The 16,769-nt window shown below is 38.6% G+C and overlaps 1 protein-coding gene and 1 long non-coding RNA gene across 11 annotated transcripts in view; one reads left to right on the forward strand and one right to left on the reverse strand.

Annotated features, from left to right (window-relative positions):
- ROS1 (ROS proto-oncogene 1, receptor tyrosine kinase) overlaps nucleotides 1-16,769 on the forward strand; it is a 110,862-nt gene that overhangs the window by 51,119 nt on the left and 42,974 nt on the right. For 4 of the 8 annotated variants that reach the window (XM_043890429.1, XM_043890435.1, XM_043890434.1 and 1 more), the window contains 9 exons: nucleotides 985-1,202; nucleotides 1,528-1,688; nucleotides 2,062-2,206; nucleotides 4,920-5,182; nucleotides 7,696-7,759; nucleotides 8,518-8,720; nucleotides 10,504-10,709; nucleotides 11,789-12,072; nucleotides 15,026-15,205. In XM_043890429.1, coding sequence (XP_043746364.1) covers nucleotides 985-1,202; nucleotides 1,528-1,688; nucleotides 2,062-2,206; nucleotides 4,920-5,182; nucleotides 7,696-7,759; nucleotides 8,518-8,720; nucleotides 10,504-10,709; nucleotides 11,789-12,072; nucleotides 15,026-15,205 — 1,724 coding nt within the window. The remainder of the gene's footprint in view (nucleotides 1-984; nucleotides 1,203-1,527; nucleotides 1,689-2,061; nucleotides 2,207-4,919; nucleotides 5,183-7,695; nucleotides 7,760-8,517; nucleotides 8,721-10,503; nucleotides 10,710-11,788; nucleotides 12,073-15,025; nucleotides 15,206-16,769) is intronic. The other 4 variants (XM_043890433.1, XM_043890431.1, XM_043890430.1 and 1 more) reach the window with 4 other exon arrangements.
- Nucleotides 1-16,769, reverse strand: part of LOC122685545 — an 89,874-nt gene that overhangs the window by 14,314 nt on the left and 58,791 nt on the right. The window lies entirely within an intron of this gene.

Here is a 16,769-nt window from a genome sequence, read left to right on the forward strand (position 1 = left end):
AAACAAGAAAGTGTAAAATTAGAAAAGGTGAAAATCCAAAAGGCAAGCCAGGGGCTATCTTCACATCTTAGTAGGTATGAATAAAGAATCTTTTACAAGAAAAAGGACTATGGGAATAGTACAAATGAATGCTGTTTTTCTTTATAAGGCTCACAACTCCCAGGTCCTCTGAGGTAATTTCGGTTTTCTCAAGGAGGTATTAATGAAACTCTCAAAACAAAACTTTTATTTATTTTGATTTTAAGTGCCATATTTTTCTAAAAAGGGGAATGTCAACACTTTAAAAGATATAGAAAGATCATTTTTTTTAAGTGAAATGACTACTCCAAAAGGCTGAGAATCATTGAGATAGTTATTATTAAGCACTAGAAAATCCAAGTAATTTTAGAAACAACCAAGCAGATTTTTAAAGTAAAAATCATGATAAAATTCCTCGTCGTTGAGAAAAAACTTTAAAAGCAATTTTAAATGACATTCTGTTTACTTGAATTTCCTGGTCTGAAACAGCATTTGGACTAAACTGTGGAAATTGGTAAGTATCAACGAAGCAACCGACTGTTGGGAATAGTATAAAGCGAAGGATCAAACAGCTTAGAATAAAGATTGGTGAGTAAATAGTACAACTAACCAAGAAGCAGAGGAAGGCAGTGAGGAGAAACCAATCAGTGGGTTGTGCCTACAATGTGAGTTTATTATGAAAAATCACGAGGATTTATTAACATCTGTGTAACACTTGCTATTGCAATATCACGTTCGTAAGAAAAGCCCTGGAAAATCTACTTGAGGAATACTTCCTGAAAAAAATGCAAAAAGTCAACTTTACAGAGACTTAAGAATAAAGAGAATTATTGTCACAAAGTTTGTTCTCTTTGTTTTCAAACACACACACAAAACAAACACACATTCTCACCTCTTGAATTCTCTACTTGAACACACCAACCCTTACCCGACTCCACGCACACGCTAATTGGCGTCCTGTTTCAGCAGTGCCGGGGACACCACCATCACCGAATTCGCAGCCTGGAGCACCTCTGACATTTCTCAGAATGCACTGATGTTCTACAGTGGTCGGCTTTTCTGGATCAACGGCTTCCGGATTATCACAGCTCAGGAAATCGGTCAGAGGACCAGCGTCTCCGTTTTGGAACCAGCCAAATTTAATCAGTTCACGATTGTTCAGACATCCCTCAAGCCTCTGCCAGGTAGGATATTATATTCCTGCTTACCCTCTCTTCTCCATACTTTCTGTTAAATAAATTTTAAGGTTGGGTTTTTTTTTTTCCTTTAAAATTATGTTTTAAGAGGGAAAAAAGGCTTTAGTAGTTTCTGTGCTTGCAATCCTTTTAACTCTTAACTCAAATTTACAGCCTGAAACAGGCAGAAAAAGATGATTTTCAGGATATATTAAAGGAAAGAAAAATTTTATTTTGGTTCTAATTATCAGTGGTTTCTATTAATATTCCATGTGTCCATGATAATTGATAATCCCCATTTTTTTCTGTCTCTATTCTTTCTTTCCTCCCATAGGGAACTTCTCCTTTACCCCTAAGGTTATCCCAGATGCCATTCCAGAGTCTTCGTTTATGATTGAAGGAAGTGCTTCGAGATTTCACATCCTCTGGAATGCTCCCCCAGCAGTGGATTGGGGCATCATTTTCTACAGTGTGGAATTTAGTGCTCATTCTAAGGTATGGCATTGGTTCTAGTAACTTCTAGTTTTTGAGAGGACTGTGCCATCTGCATCAGGCCTGCCTGTACTGATTTGCACTTAATCTTTACTTAACCGAATCCATCTCCCTCACTGTTCCTGTAGCATTTGGTTATAAAGATTATTCCTGAGAATTCTGTTTTACAGCTAGTCTCTGATTGCTTTATGGTTAGTGTTAACCATTCGTGTGTTACATACACTAGTGTTGTGAAACAACATGGAACTTAGCAACATTAGCATTTCCAAAATCTCAAGGCTAACTTTCATGTGGACTAAAGTTTAAAGATTGTAATTTGGAAAAAAATGTTATGATTCTCTCCCTAAGAAAATAATGTTTTGTGCTTATATTTTAGTTCCTGGCTAGTGAACAACAGTCTAAACCTGTATTTATTGTGGAAGGGCTGGAGCCCTATGCCTTATTTAATCTTTCTGTCACTCCTTATACTTACTGGGGAAAGGGTCCCAAAACATCTCTATCACTCCGAACACCCGAATCAGGTACAAGAGTTAAAATCTCTTTTTTAAAAAGGCAAAATCTTGCTTTCCATGATCTAGAATGAATCATTAATCATTTCTGACAATCATTTTTAGTTTTGTGTAGATGTATTTAGATTCAATACTCTTTCAGTGACTTTTTGGGTATTAGAATAGCAAAATAAATCTGCATAATTAACTTCAAAATAATATTTCAGATTTCTTAAAGACTGTTTCACTTGACTGTGATGATATATGTATCAAATGCAGAAATATGTTTCAGGTTATTTGTGAAATGCTTCCTAAGGACAAAGGGGATTTAAGAACATAAAAATTTCCTGGAAGGCAGGTTTACCCTGGTGTTCTTATAGATGGTAACTCAGAATCTTCTGTAGGTGAATAACTGATGTCTAAACTTTTTAAAAGTGTTTTTCTTTGGAATATATTTTTAAAGAGGAAATTAACCACATCTTTACATGTGAATATCACTTTAAAAGTGTACAGAGTACATTTATATGTATCATTTCTTTATTAAACATTTATTACATCCCTATCATGTGTCAGAAACATCATTGTATCATTTTATTTGATCCTTACACAGCTCTGCAGTAGGTAGAACAGGTGTTATTATCTCCGTTATGCTAAGAGATAACAATCATTTAGCAGGTTATTACGTTATGTTAAGCCTAGGAGTTGCCACATGTAAGATAGTTAAGTGGCGGGGCTGGGGCTTACTCTGGACTTTTCACTCTGGTTTCTTCAAATCTCCATTCAGTCAGTTTTGTAAACATTGGCAAATGATCATATCACGTTAATTTAATTTATATAAACTTCCCAGCATGGGACCTGGCAGGTAGTAAGAGCACAATAAACATAGAAATCCATTTGCCATTGCATTTTTTTTAAAACTGTTAAGATTTTATCAGCAGTATTTATTCATGAGTCTCTTAACAGGAACATAGTGGAACCTGGGCAGGTTCCGGAGCAGTTAGCATTTGGATTCAGGTGTGCACTCTTTGAGATTGCCTTGGGGATGTTCGCTTTGGTAGAATTCTTCTGTGGAATGGACTTGACTGCATTCACCATGGGATGCACTGGGAACAAGGGATCATCAGTACTCGGCAATAAGGAAGAATGATACGATTTGGCACTTGCCTCTGGGAAATTTATAATATAGTTGGAAATTATTCAAATTGACAAATATTTACTAAGCACTTACTGTGTGCCAGTCCTCTGCTAGATTTGGGGGGATTTAATAAGGATTAAGAAAGGGTGCTTTCTCTCTTTCTCTGATTAAACTCATAAAACAGTTATGAGTTCTGGGGATCAATGTATATCATGGTAACTGTAGTCAACAATACTGTATTATATATCTGAAAGTTGCTAAGAGAGTAGATAGTAAATGTTATCACGACATCAAACAATTATAACTATGTAAGTTGATGTGTTAATTGACCTTAATCATGTTGCAATATATATGTGTGTATCACACCATCACACTGTACACCTTAAACCTAAACAACGTTGTATGTCTATTGAAAGTATTAGTCACTCAGTTGTATACAACTCTTTGCAACCCCGTGGACTGTAGCCTGCCAGGCTCTTCTGTCCATGCAGTTCTCCAGGCAAGAATACTGCAGCGGGTTGCCATTCCCTTCTCCAGGGAATATTCCTGACTCAGGATCTCTGTATCTGGGTCTCCTGCATTGCAGGCGATTCTTTACCGTCTGAGCCACTAGGGAAGCCCATATATCAATTATATCTTAATAAAGCTTGGGGGAAAATTTTAAAAAAATGCAGAGAGATAAACACAGATATTGCTAATAATAATAGAAATGAGACAGTGACAGTTGACTAGCAATAGCGTAGAGTGAATAAACAAGCCATGAAATCTTCACCTCTATCAAGTGAAGCATTCTCAGGAGAGGGCCATGCTTGTGGACTGGTGTGACCAGGGAAGGCCTTCCTTCGGGTAGTGGAAACTTTAGCTGGGCTCTAAGGGATGAAGCAAGAAGAGGTTTATCCCATGTAGGTACAATGTAAAAAGGCCTGGGGATTGGATAATGATGTGAGTGTTGAACATTAAGGAGCAATGGGATTGGAATGAGAGACTGGGAGAAGACCTTGTGGGGGAATCCTGAGAAAGAAGAGGAATGTCTTGGATGGCACAACTTGGAAAACAGGCCGAAGAATTCCTCTTGATTGACGTACACACAGAGAGAGAAATTAATTAAAGGACTGTGAGAGGCTGAATTGCTTGGTTTGGCTCTAGAATAGATGGCAACAGTCAAGCCATACTCTCAGAGAGGGTTCAAGATGAGATGACCTGGACCCTGGATATGCTTTATTTTACACCCTGAACTGACTAAAATCTAGATAGAGATAGTGTCTTCCTTCCATTGGTGACTGCCATTTCCATCTCCAGAATGGGAGTAAATACTGTATTTTATAAGGAGAACTAGCCAGCTTCCATGTATACGGACACAGACTAGAAAGATGAGCCTCAGTGGTAGGAAGCAGGATTTGGGTTGGAGAAAAGGAAGACTAGCAGAAATATCAGGATAGGTTCCTGAAGAAATATATGGCGTATTCTCTCCAGAAGATCTTTAAGGACAAGATAGATACACCTTAACTGTCTGGAATGAGAAATATTTATTACTATGTTGCTCTGTACCCTCATCGTGAGTGATAGAAGTTGACCTTATATTCTTTCCTGCCCTGTGTCTCTGCTTTTCAGTTCCATCAGCACCAGAGAATCCCAGAATATTTATATTACCAAGTGAAAAACACCGTAACAAGAATGAAGTTGTGGTGGAATTTAGGTGGAATAAGCCTCAGCATGAAAACGGTGTGTTAACAAGATTCGAAATTTTCTACCAAATATCCAACCAAAACGACACAAACGAAACATTTGAAGACTGGATTGCTGTCAATGTCACTCCCTCAGTGATGTCTTTTCAGCTGGAGGGCATGAATCCCGGGTACAGCGTTGCCTTCCAGGTACGGGAGTGAAAATGGGGATACGGGGGTCTCAGTGTAAACAGAGAGTGGATTAAAGGACTAGGTTAAGAAGTCTGCTCTGTTAATCATTTGATGTATGCTGTAATCACAGAGGTCGAGTGGGCAGCAAATACATAGCAGGGAGAGGGGACAGCTAGGATTAAGGACATCTTGACACTTTACTGCTTCCAGATTCAGAACAAATCATTATTTTTGGCTCCATCACCAAAGGCCATGTATCACGGTAGGTGCTTTTATATTGACTATCTCATTTGATCTTCGCATTGTCTGTGAAGAAAAAGCCATGTCCCTGGGTGCATCAGGGAGGTACCAAAGCTATGTGGTTGGGAAGTAGTGTGCTGTTTGGTCTGGCTTCTAGAATCCTTTCCATCATATCGCATCAGTTGCTGGGAGGCATCCAACAAGTGGGGATGCCCTTACTTCCAGTTACGGAAGGAAATAGACGCTGAGGGTCTGGGTAGTTGACATCTCACATTTTTCGCCTGGCTGCTGAGAGAGAAGAAATTGAAAGACAGTATGAATCTAAAGGAAAAAGCTACTGCCACCTGTTTTGGCATTTTTAATTTAATATGACAAAGCTTTCCCCTTATGGCAGATGGCTTGATGATTTCTACATCCTCATTATATATCAGGTTAGTGACGAGGTTGTGCATATCTAGAGTTGTTTTCCATCCTTTTTGGGAAATGTAAGGTTTTGGGGAGAGTTTTAGAGATTTGTGGTTTCCAGAAGATCTGTTTTATTTTTGCAAAATTGTAATTCAACGATTATTTTTATAATATATTAAGTTCAGCTCAGTTTGGTCGCTCAGTCGTGTCTGACTCTTTGCAACCCCAAGAATCACAGCACGCCAGGCCTCCCTATCCATCACCAACTCCCAGAGTTTACTCAAACTCATGTCCATCGAGTCGGTGATGCCATCCAGCCATCTCATCCTCTGTCGTCCCCTTCTCCTCCTGCCCCCGGTCCCTCCCAGCATCAGGGTCTTTTCCAGTGAGTCAGCTCTTCGCATGAGGTGGCCAAAGTATTGTTAACATGTCGTCCCCTTCTCCTCCTGCCCCCGATCCCTCCCAGCATCAGGGTCTTTTCCAATGAGTCAACTCTTCGCATGAGGTGGCCAAAGTATTGTTAACATATACTAATAAAAATTATACATAAAAGTGAAAGATAATACACATTCCTATTTGTTAAGAATTATGTGTGTTCCAGTTAAACAAATACTCTGGTTTAGTGTGTTTGCCTCTATGGTTTGTTGATGTTGTTTAGTCTCACAGTTGTGTCTGACTCTTGCAACCCTGTTGCAACCCAGAAGACTGTAGCCCACTAGTCTTCTCTGTCCATGGGATATCCCAGGCAAGAATATTTGAGTAGGTTGCCAATTTCTCCTCCAGGGGCTCTTCCCATGTCTCCTGCAGTGGCAGGCATATTCTTTACCGCTGAGCCTGTATGGTTATAGTGGTTCAAATCTCAGGCAGGACAGAACTTTGCAAAGTGACATACATACATAGGCATGAGTTTTACTTGAATAGTCCAGTGCAGAAGTAAAGACTGCTTGATATACATAAAATATACATATATATATATATGTACCATGTTACACACACACATACACACACACACCATAGACAGATAGTAATAAATAGAATACAGTAGAATAGATTTAATAGAAGTATAATAAAAATGAACCAATGTTTTGTTGATTGAGCGAACACTTGAGGATCTATCTTTCAAGGTCGTCATTATGGACGACAATTTTCTTGTAGGCTATAGTACACAGGCAAGGTTTTGAAGTGGAAATAATTATTATATAATAAAAGACATTTAATAAAAATTGTTAAAAAATGTTGCTGTTGGAATGCAACGTGGCACAGTGGGAAGAAAAGCATACAGACCTCAGAAGACTTAGTTCTTATGCCAGTTCCTACATGTGTCATTGTGGCTGGGTTACCTACCCTAATGATGATCTTCGTCCAGTTTCTACTCTCAGTAGTTGTGAGGATCAAAAGAAATAATATATGTAAAAGTGGTTTGAAACACACAATTAATTTTCAAATATAAGGGTTAATTACTATTTTCTTTTTAGAAATCTCCTTTTTAAAAAGTACAGTAAATTTAGTTATTTGAAACTTCATGTTGATTTCACAATAAGTACTTTACCATAATCTGTATAGTTTTGTTTCTGTTAAATATTCCATGTAAGTTAATTTTGGAACTAGCTAAAGACCTTTTTTAAGAACTTTAGACCTTTTTCAATAGGGATTTGTGCCATTACTTTGTACTTTTCTGGACAATAAAAACCTTACCAACAGTAGTTTAGGACAATATTTTCCCTCATAATTTATTGCTATATACTTAGATGTGACTAACTAAACTATTCATAATGTATCTCATAACTCTGAAATGAACCATTCAATAATTTATCAGTCTTAGAACTTAATTATTGTCACTCAGGACACTTCTGAAGGCATTTCTTTATATCCTTTTCTTTCTTCAGGTTCGAGTCTTCACATCCAAAGGACCTGGACCATTTTCTGACATAGTAAAGTCCAAAACATCAGGTATTTATTATCTGAAACCTGTGCAAGTATTAATAAGAATTAGTGATTTAATTATAATTAAATTTAATTATATATCTATATAATATTAATATATTAATTTTATAGACTATAAATTTGATATAATTATCAAATATTAGTAACAATTAGTGATTTCATTATCAGGAGCTTCCCTGATAGCTCAGTTGGTAAAGAATCCACATGCAATGCAGGAGACCCTGGTTCAATACCTAGGTCGGGAAGATCCCCTGGAGAAGGGACAGGCTACCCACTCTAGTGTTCTTGGGCTTCCCTTGTGGTTCAACTGGTAAAAATCTGCCTGCAATGTGGAAGACCTGGGTTCGATCCCTGGGTTGGGAAGATCCCCTGGAGAAGGGAAAGGCTACCCACTCCAGTATTCTGGCCTGGAGAATTCCATGGACAGTCCATGGGGTCGCAAAGAGTTGGGCACGGCTGAGCGACTTTAACTTCACTCTCTCTCTAGTGATTTAAAAACATTTTGACCGTTAGTATTCTCAGGGATACCCAAATACTATCTCTGAGCTGAAACTAAAGTCAAATAAAGTAATCAGCTTTTATCATCACCAAACCTGCTTATATAAACCTAGACTTAGAGTGCCTGGGCAGTCTCCATTGAGATGGGTGTAGGTGTAGTTCATGAGCCCAGAGACTCATTGATTTCAAAATGGTCTGATATTGAATCAAGGGATTTTGCTAAAGTTCTTTTTCTCATACATATCATCTACTTGTTTTGTTTTTAGAAATTAACCCATTTCCATACCTCATAACTCTTGTTGACAACAAGATAACTTTATTAGATATGGATCGAAGTCAGGTGGCGTGGACATTTCCAGCAGAAGGCGATGTTGGTGCCGTGGGCTACACAGCTGATGATGCAGTGGGGTACTACGCTCAGGGAGATTCCCTCTTCCTCCTCAAAATGGACAGCCGGTCCAGCACTAAGGTATTTTGCTATGTAATTCCTTTGAACGAAAGTGGAGTATTTGCCTATCACACAAGCCCGTGATTAAAATGACTGGCCAGTGGTTGAGACATTAAGATTAGAATGGCTGAAAAAGACAGGTGTTGTATAATTATTTAGTTACAAATGAATTCAGGTTAGATTTGGGGCAAATGTGATTCAGGCTTAATTTAGCAAACAATGGCTTTAAGGCACTGTGTTACCTGAGATAGAGGTGAAAAAAAAAAAAGCCACTGTCTTTGAACAAATCCAGTCTAGTCTGGATGATGAAGCCTGGATGACATAGTCTAAGATGACGAAGACAGTGTTGCTTAGTGGTTAAGAGGGTGAGCTTTGAAATCTGACAAGCTAGAGTTTAATTCTGACTCTGTTACATGCTAGATCTGTGATCGTCAGCAATTTCTTTAACCACTGTGGTTGCATAGTCCCTCATCTTAGAAGATTAATGAGCTAAGCCTTGGCAGGCACTTAGCACAATGCCTGGCATGTGGTAGGCATTCACTGAATTTAGCTAGTGGAGGGGATAGGCAGAAGACTGTAAGTGCTGTGCTGAGGGCAGGATGCAATGGGACCGCAGAGAATGGATACTTAACCCAGGGTGGAATGGTGGTGGCAGGGGTAGAGTGGAAAGACATCTTGCGTACAAAGATGACGAACCAGGTGAAAGTGGGGCATGGCTGAGCGATCAGCAAAGTCTGGGAAACCAGAGAGTCACAGCCTGTCTGGGGAGCTGTAACTAGAAGGAGGTCTTCCCTGGTGGCTCAGCAGTAAAGAATCTGCCTGCAATGCAGGAAACATGGGTTTGATCCCTGGGTTGGGAAGATCCCCTGGAGAAGGAAATGGCAACCCACTCCTGTGTTCTTGCCTGAGAAATCCCACAGACAGAGGAGCCTGCCGGTCTACAGTCCATGGGGTGGCAGAAGAATTGAACATGATTTGGTGACTACACAAGTAGAAGGAATTTGGAATGGAGATGGAGGTGAGGGCACAGTGAAAGGCAGGGGTTAAAGCCAAAGAGGTGGGCAGGGACCTGAATATAATGGGCCTTCTTTACTGTGCTAAGGAGTTGAGTGTCAATTTTAAAGCCAGCATTAAGCCATTCAAGACATTTAGTGGATCATTAACGCAATCAACCAGTGTTTCAGGAAGACCTCTCTGTTACCTGTCTGAATACCCTTAGAGAAGGTTAAGTCGGAGGCAGTGAGGAGGCTATCACAGAAATCCAGACAGGAAATTTTAAGCAGGAAATGAGAGACAGTGAGTGAGAGAAGAGAGGATAAACTCGGGAGATACTACCTATAATTCACTATGGGTAGTAATGGGAGGAAGAAGTCAAGGGTGAATGACAATTGTCAAGATTGTTCCTCAGGTGAGTGTTGGAAATCCATAATAATATAAAATGCAGGACAAAAGGAGAATTGGGGGTGGAGTGATGCATTCTGTTTTCTGGGATCGTTCATTTGGAGATTTTCAGTAGGTAGTTTGATATTTGAATCAGTAACTCAATGAGCCACCTTGCCTGAAGATGTAGATTTGTAGCACTGGTCTATGGATAACAGTTGAAGTCATGGTGATTGAAATTAACCACGTGTGAAAAGAGGTCCAGTGTTACAATGTTACAGTGTTACACAATCCAGAGTTACCAAGGTTTGATGTTACAAAAGAGAAGTGCAGTTAATAAGTAATATGAGTGTTTAAAAAAAGTCATCAGATTTGAGGAAAATGACCACTATCTTCTTGATTGTGCTTTCTACCTGTTGTTAAGATTTTCAGAGATGCACTGGTTTTTGATATCACAATTATTACAATTGACTGGATTTCGAGGCATCTCTACTTTGTGCTGAAAGAATCACAAAACAGAATGCAAATATTTGATATGGATCTTGAAAACAAGGTGAAATATCCCAGGAAGCTGAAAGCTTGCAACAGAAATTCAACAATAACTTCTTTTTCTGTGTATCCTTTTTTAAGGTATGTGAAGTGTATCTGTTTCTATTGTGATGAAATAGACATAAACGTATTTAATGTGACATCTTTGGTTTAATATCAGAGTCAATGATGGGACACTAAGATGCTTAATGTTCTTGATGTTAACTTATAGTAAGTAGTTCTATGTATGAATAATGAGCCCATAACCACCAATATATAAAATTAATCCATACTGAGAACTCCTTTAACCTAAAGTTAGGTTAATTACCAGCAGGAAACTGAAGTGTATTTTTAATCCAGTGAATTTAATAAACACCCCCAGTTGGTAAGGACAGGAAGGGGATTGAGACAGTGGCAGGGAGTGAGCAGGAGATAGGCAGTTTGTTTTGCACAGTAAATGATATTCTGGGCTCATTCATCCTTAATTAATGTCTTCATTAGATGAATTTTAAGACCTCCATTCAGCAACTGAAGGGCAGTTTTTCAGGTTGCTTATGTTTGTGCCATTAGTATGGTTATAATCTATCTTGAAACTAGATTGGTAACTAGTATTAAGAAGTAGAAACAAAATTAAGGAGAGAGGAATGGAGATGGTGTTGATGGAAAGTATGCAAATGTATTTCATATTTAGAGCCTTTAATGAACCATTTAATACAATACCTAAGATCATTAAGGTTTCCCTGGTGCTCAGATGGTAAAGAATTCGCCTGAAATTCAGGAGACACGAGTTCGATCCCTGGGTTGGAAAGATCCCCTGGACAAGGGAATTCACTGCAGTATTGTTGCCTGGAGAATTCCATGGATAGAGGAGCCTGATCGGCTACAGTCCATGGAGCCACAAAGAGTCGGACACAAATGAGTGACTAAACACGCTTACAAGGTCATTATAATCCAAGGCTTTTGTTGTAAACACATTTATTGAGAAATTGTTGTACAATGCTACATACTAGACTTCATGTGACCTTTTCCATCAGAAGGTTTTTGAGCACTGAGACATGTTCTCTCTAAAGGTGGCATTTGTTCCCACAGTCATCAGAAAAGATTTCTCTTCATTAGAAAGTGATATGTGTGATGGTAGGTTTAACTGATTAAACTGGAGGATCTTTTTTTTTCCCCAATAGTCGCCTATATTGGACAGAAGTTTTTGATTCTGGATCTCAGATGTTCTACTACAGTATTATCAAAAAGACTGTGCACCGAATTCTGCAACCCCCAGTCATAAACCATCCAAATGGAAGCCAATGTTCTTGCAATGTGACTGAATCTGAGTTGAGTGGAGCAATGACTATTGACACCTCTGACCTAAAGAAACCACAGATATACTTTGTCAAAGGTCAAGAGATCTGGGCAACAGATCTAGAAGCATGTCAGTGTTGGCAAATTATCATCCTGCCTGCTCTTCTTGGTAAGACACATGTGTGTATGTAGATCTTCACTGGCGATTGGAGACCTTCCTGTCCCATTAAAAAGGGGTTACAGTCAACATATACTCAAATGAATATATATGTACATACATATATATACATACCTACATATAATATACATATATGGTATTTGCTCCAGACCATGCCAAATATTTTTGTAGAATTCAAGCTGTATTCAGGCAAATTGTACATAGGCATTCACATAATTTTCTGGATCTATTAGGGAGCTTTTTTCTTGTCATTTTACAGTTAACAGAAGTATTAATACAACTTATTGAGCTTAATTACATATTTTAGACAGGTTACTAAATGCATCATTGTATTTGATCTTCAAAATACCTCAGTGAAGTAGATATTAATATATGCGTTTTACAGATAAGGAAACTGAGGCCGAGAAAGGTAAGGTCACATGTCTGTAAGGCCACAATTAATACAGGAGCTGGTGTTTTGAAATTGGGCCTAATTACAGCATCCCTGATCTTCCTACCAGTACTTCACTCCCATGCTGATCTCATTGCCTCCACATTTAGTGTGACTTGGTCAATATTTGACAGGTCTATTTGTTGAAATTCACAAGCTTGTAGAGGAAATATTTTAAAATCATTTGGAAGTCTCCTAATTAGAAGTACCTGTAAAGTCTAAAAAACACCCTAAACATCCCCATATATTCTTAAAGCTCTAGTCCTCACCATCCAGTATAGTAATCACTCATCACATGTGGTGATTTAAGTTTAAATTAATTAAAATTAAATTAAATTCTAATTTAATTCCTCAGCCACACTAGTCACATTTTAAATGCTCAAAACCCATTAAGTGGCTAAGTTTACTGTACTGGGCAGTATAGATATAAAATATTTCCATCATCAAAAGTGCTATTGGGCATTTTGAAACTGCAAATGTGTGTGTGTGTGTGTGTGTGGTATAACTGAATGTATGGTTTTATTGACATGTCACCCAGAGCATTCTAGAAATAATTCCAATGTACTTTCAGTGGGCTTCAGATTAGAGATAATGTTTTGAACTTCTCTTACTAGGAGAATAACTTGCCTCTATTGAATCTGTGACAAAAGACTCACAAATACACTCACAAAGACTCACAAAGACTCTTTGGTCAAACTTTAATTCCTTATTTTTGGTCTGTGCCTCGTGACCTGCTGGATCTTACTTCCTGTATCCAACCAGTGCCTCACGCCGTAGAAGCATGGAGTCCAGAGTCTTAACCACTGGACTGCCAGGGAAGTCCCTAATTAACCTTTAGTTACACTCCTGTGAGGAATGTAACTGAACTAGGCCTCATATTTGACTTTGCATGTCCATCCTTGCTGAGTCCAGTTTTATCAAGAATCTTGCCAGATCAGTTTAGAGAGAATCCCTGCCGCTCAGTATCTGACCAAGTTCTTTATCCCCCTTTCTTGATGTTCTTGGCTCGCCATTAGCAAAAATCCGATTGGACCAGCTTAGCAGGAACCCCCTGCCCCTTGGTGTCTCCTCTCCTCCTTGGCTACAGCCCCTGCTGTCCTTGTATTTGAGTTGTCCACGTCTCCCTCCCCCATTGCAATATTCCAACAGCCTTGATTAAAGTCTTCCCGACCATTTAAACAAGTGTCAGAATAACTTTCCTTAACATCTGATACACAAGGATTATCTAATGGGCCCTTATCTTATAGAACTAGTTAGTCTTTCAGGAAGCCACAATTGAAATCTGTAATCCCAAAAGTAGAAAATTAGAATAACTTTAGAGATCATTTAGCTGATGTAATATTGGAAGAAATCTTCTTTACAAAAACAGCCCTGCTTGAGCTCTTGTTTGTGAAACATTTACTACCTTACAAAGAAGTCTGTTTAATTTTTGTACAATTCTAGATATTATATATTTTTCTTATGTTTAAAGTTTTCTCCCATTTCTCTATTCATTGGCTTGAATTCTGATCTTTAAATTTACAAAGTATAAATCAGTCACTTTCCACATGATAGCCACTTAATTGTAGAAACAGCTGCACTTCCTTTAGAGGAAAAAATTTAAGTATCTATAAGTACTCCTTAGGTGATGTGGCTTCTAGATCTTTCTTTGCCCTGTCCACTCTCCTGAGATTTAACTCTAGCTGCTTAATCCTCTTAAATGGTGCCCCATAATAACTCACTGTACTTTGAATATGTTCTGGTCAGTGCAGAGGACCTCTGACTACTCAGGTCTTCTTTTACTGCAGCTGAAAGTGACATCAGGCCTTTGAGCTGCCTGCCATTTGAAGAACCCATGGTCTTCTTTATGTTAATGATTATAAAGCCAGATTTCTTTCCTAATTTACAGACTTACTTTTAACCTTGAGTTTAGGATGTTATATTTGTTATTAAATTAAATGTTATTGAATTTCCATCCATTTCATGATTCTGCTGTGATATTTTTGAATGGTAAGCCAAAGACTGACTGCACTAGTGACATTAGGATTCATATGTATTATCTGCAAATTTGATAAATATGTTTGCTCTGCATTCATTCTAAATCATGGATAAAAATACTGAGTGAGGCACTGAGCCCTGAGCCTCATCTCTTAACTCCCTTCATTCAGTGTTGTTTCATGTGAAATCACACAGCTAAGTTTTGAATCCTGGTTCTGCCCTTGGACAACTTTGTGGCCTTAAGGGGATTATTTCACCCCTCTAAGCCTCAGTTCCCTAATTACAAAATTAGATGAATAATAATAGTATTTGCTTTGATATGGCTTGATATGGCAAGTTGGCTTGATATGGCACTGAAATGAGAAAATATCTATAAAATACTTAGGCTAAAAATTCAAAATAAAATTATTCTTCTGTACTGAAATAATAGATTCAAAATTGATCAGAAAAAAAGATTTCACATATTGCCTAGAGCAGAAAATGTCAGCTATGTATTTTGTTCATTATGTTCTTTCTTTCATTTATGATTTTTATCAGCAGGAAAAATGCTTGTTAGCTTGACTGTGGATGGAGAATTTCTTTATTGGATCTCCAAAACAGAGGACAGCACACAGATTTATCAAGCAAAGAAAAGCAATGGGGCCATCCTCTCCCAGGTGGAAGCCCCAAGGAGTAAGCATATTTTGGTTTACAGTTCAGTTCTACAGCCTTTTCCAGGTAGGAAAGTCACATTTTTTATAAGCTTGTTCTCCCAGTTTAGGATCAGGAAAATCTCATAGTGTCTCCTCCTCCAGGGCGGTCCTTCCAACTCTTCACTGCGCTCTCAGCATTGCTCCAGATGCTCAGGGTTTGGTGCACGCTGCAATTGCTATTTGCCCTGGGTCACAATTTATCTCCATGTGTACTCGTGGCTTGGGCTGTGGCAGGCCACTTTAGACGTGGGAAATCCTTGTCCTGTCAATCTGTCTGTTCTCTCTCTCTTCTCAGTCACATAGCTTCCCTTCTTTTTGTCTTGTGTTTCCCCTGATGGTATTTTAGACTTCCCAGTGGTGTCAAAAAGCTTTGCATTTAATTTCAGATCTTTTTCAAGGTGAAGTGACTTATGCATTATAGCATTATACATGTCAACTATTTAACGTGTGTGCACGTGTACTACTATTTTTATTGTTTCCATTTTGTTTATTTCATGTGTCATCCATGAAGTTTTCTAGTGTTGTGCTCCTAAATCTATTTTCCCCACAAACCTTCTGGATTTTGTTTAATGCAATGACTTTTAGGAATGTATGTATCAAGACTTCCCTGGTAGCTCAGGCGGTAAAGCTTTCCACCTACAGTGCGGGAGATCTGGGTTCAATCCCTGGCTCAGGAACATCTCCTGGAGAAGGGAATGGTAGTCTTGCCCACCCCCATCCCCCACCACCAACCCCTCCTCAAAAAAAAAAGTGGCTCAAAGGAATGTGTGTATCATATTATGGTGGAACTGACTATATTTTTTGCTGAGAGTCATAATAAAAAATGTTTGAAATATAAAAACCAACCAACCAAAAACAAAAGCAGCATCACATAGCCTTATGGCTGATAGTCAAACCTAAAGTGGTTTTCTTAAGTTCTCTCTTCCATTAAAGTCACAAAGTCATTCTAAATTCAGTATAATTCCCTCTTAGAGATGGACAGAAATGAAGAAAAGAAACTCTCTTTGCTTGAATGTATTCAGTTATAAAATATGTAAGTTATACAGTATGAAAAATGGGAGAATTCATGAATAAGCTGAATGTATATTTTGGTAAATAATTCGTTAAGAGATTCAAAAGGCACATGCAATATCTAGTTGAGATTGAGCACACAGGCATATCTGTAGAATGAAAGTCCTAAAGGTGACATCAGTTTTCATCATAGGAGTTCATTGAAAAATGGGACTGATAGAATGATCTCATTACTTTCTTCGAAATAAAAAAGGGTCCATTTTGCTACTCTCTAGGTGGCACCCCACTCCAGTACTCTTGCCTGGAGAATCCCATGGACGGAGGAGCCTGTGGGCTGCAGTCCATGGGGTCGCTAAGAGTAGGACACGACTGAGCGACTTTACTTTCCCTTTTCACTTTCATGCATTGGAGAAGGAAATGGCAACCCACTCCAGTGTTCTTGCCTGGAGGATCCCGTGGACAGAGGAGTATGGCCAGCTACAAGCCATAGTGTCGCACAGTCAGACACAACTGAGGGGACTAACGCAGCAGCAGGTACATAATTAAGCGTACTTTCGCTCCATCTGCTGGAGATTGTA

The sequence above is a fragment of the Cervus elaphus genome, chromosome 28, assembly GCF_910594005.1.
Source record: "Cervus elaphus chromosome 28, mCerEla1.1, whole genome shotgun sequence".
In the NCBI taxonomy this organism is placed as follows: domain Eukaryota; kingdom Metazoa; phylum Chordata; class Mammalia; order Artiodactyla; family Cervidae; genus Cervus; species Cervus elaphus.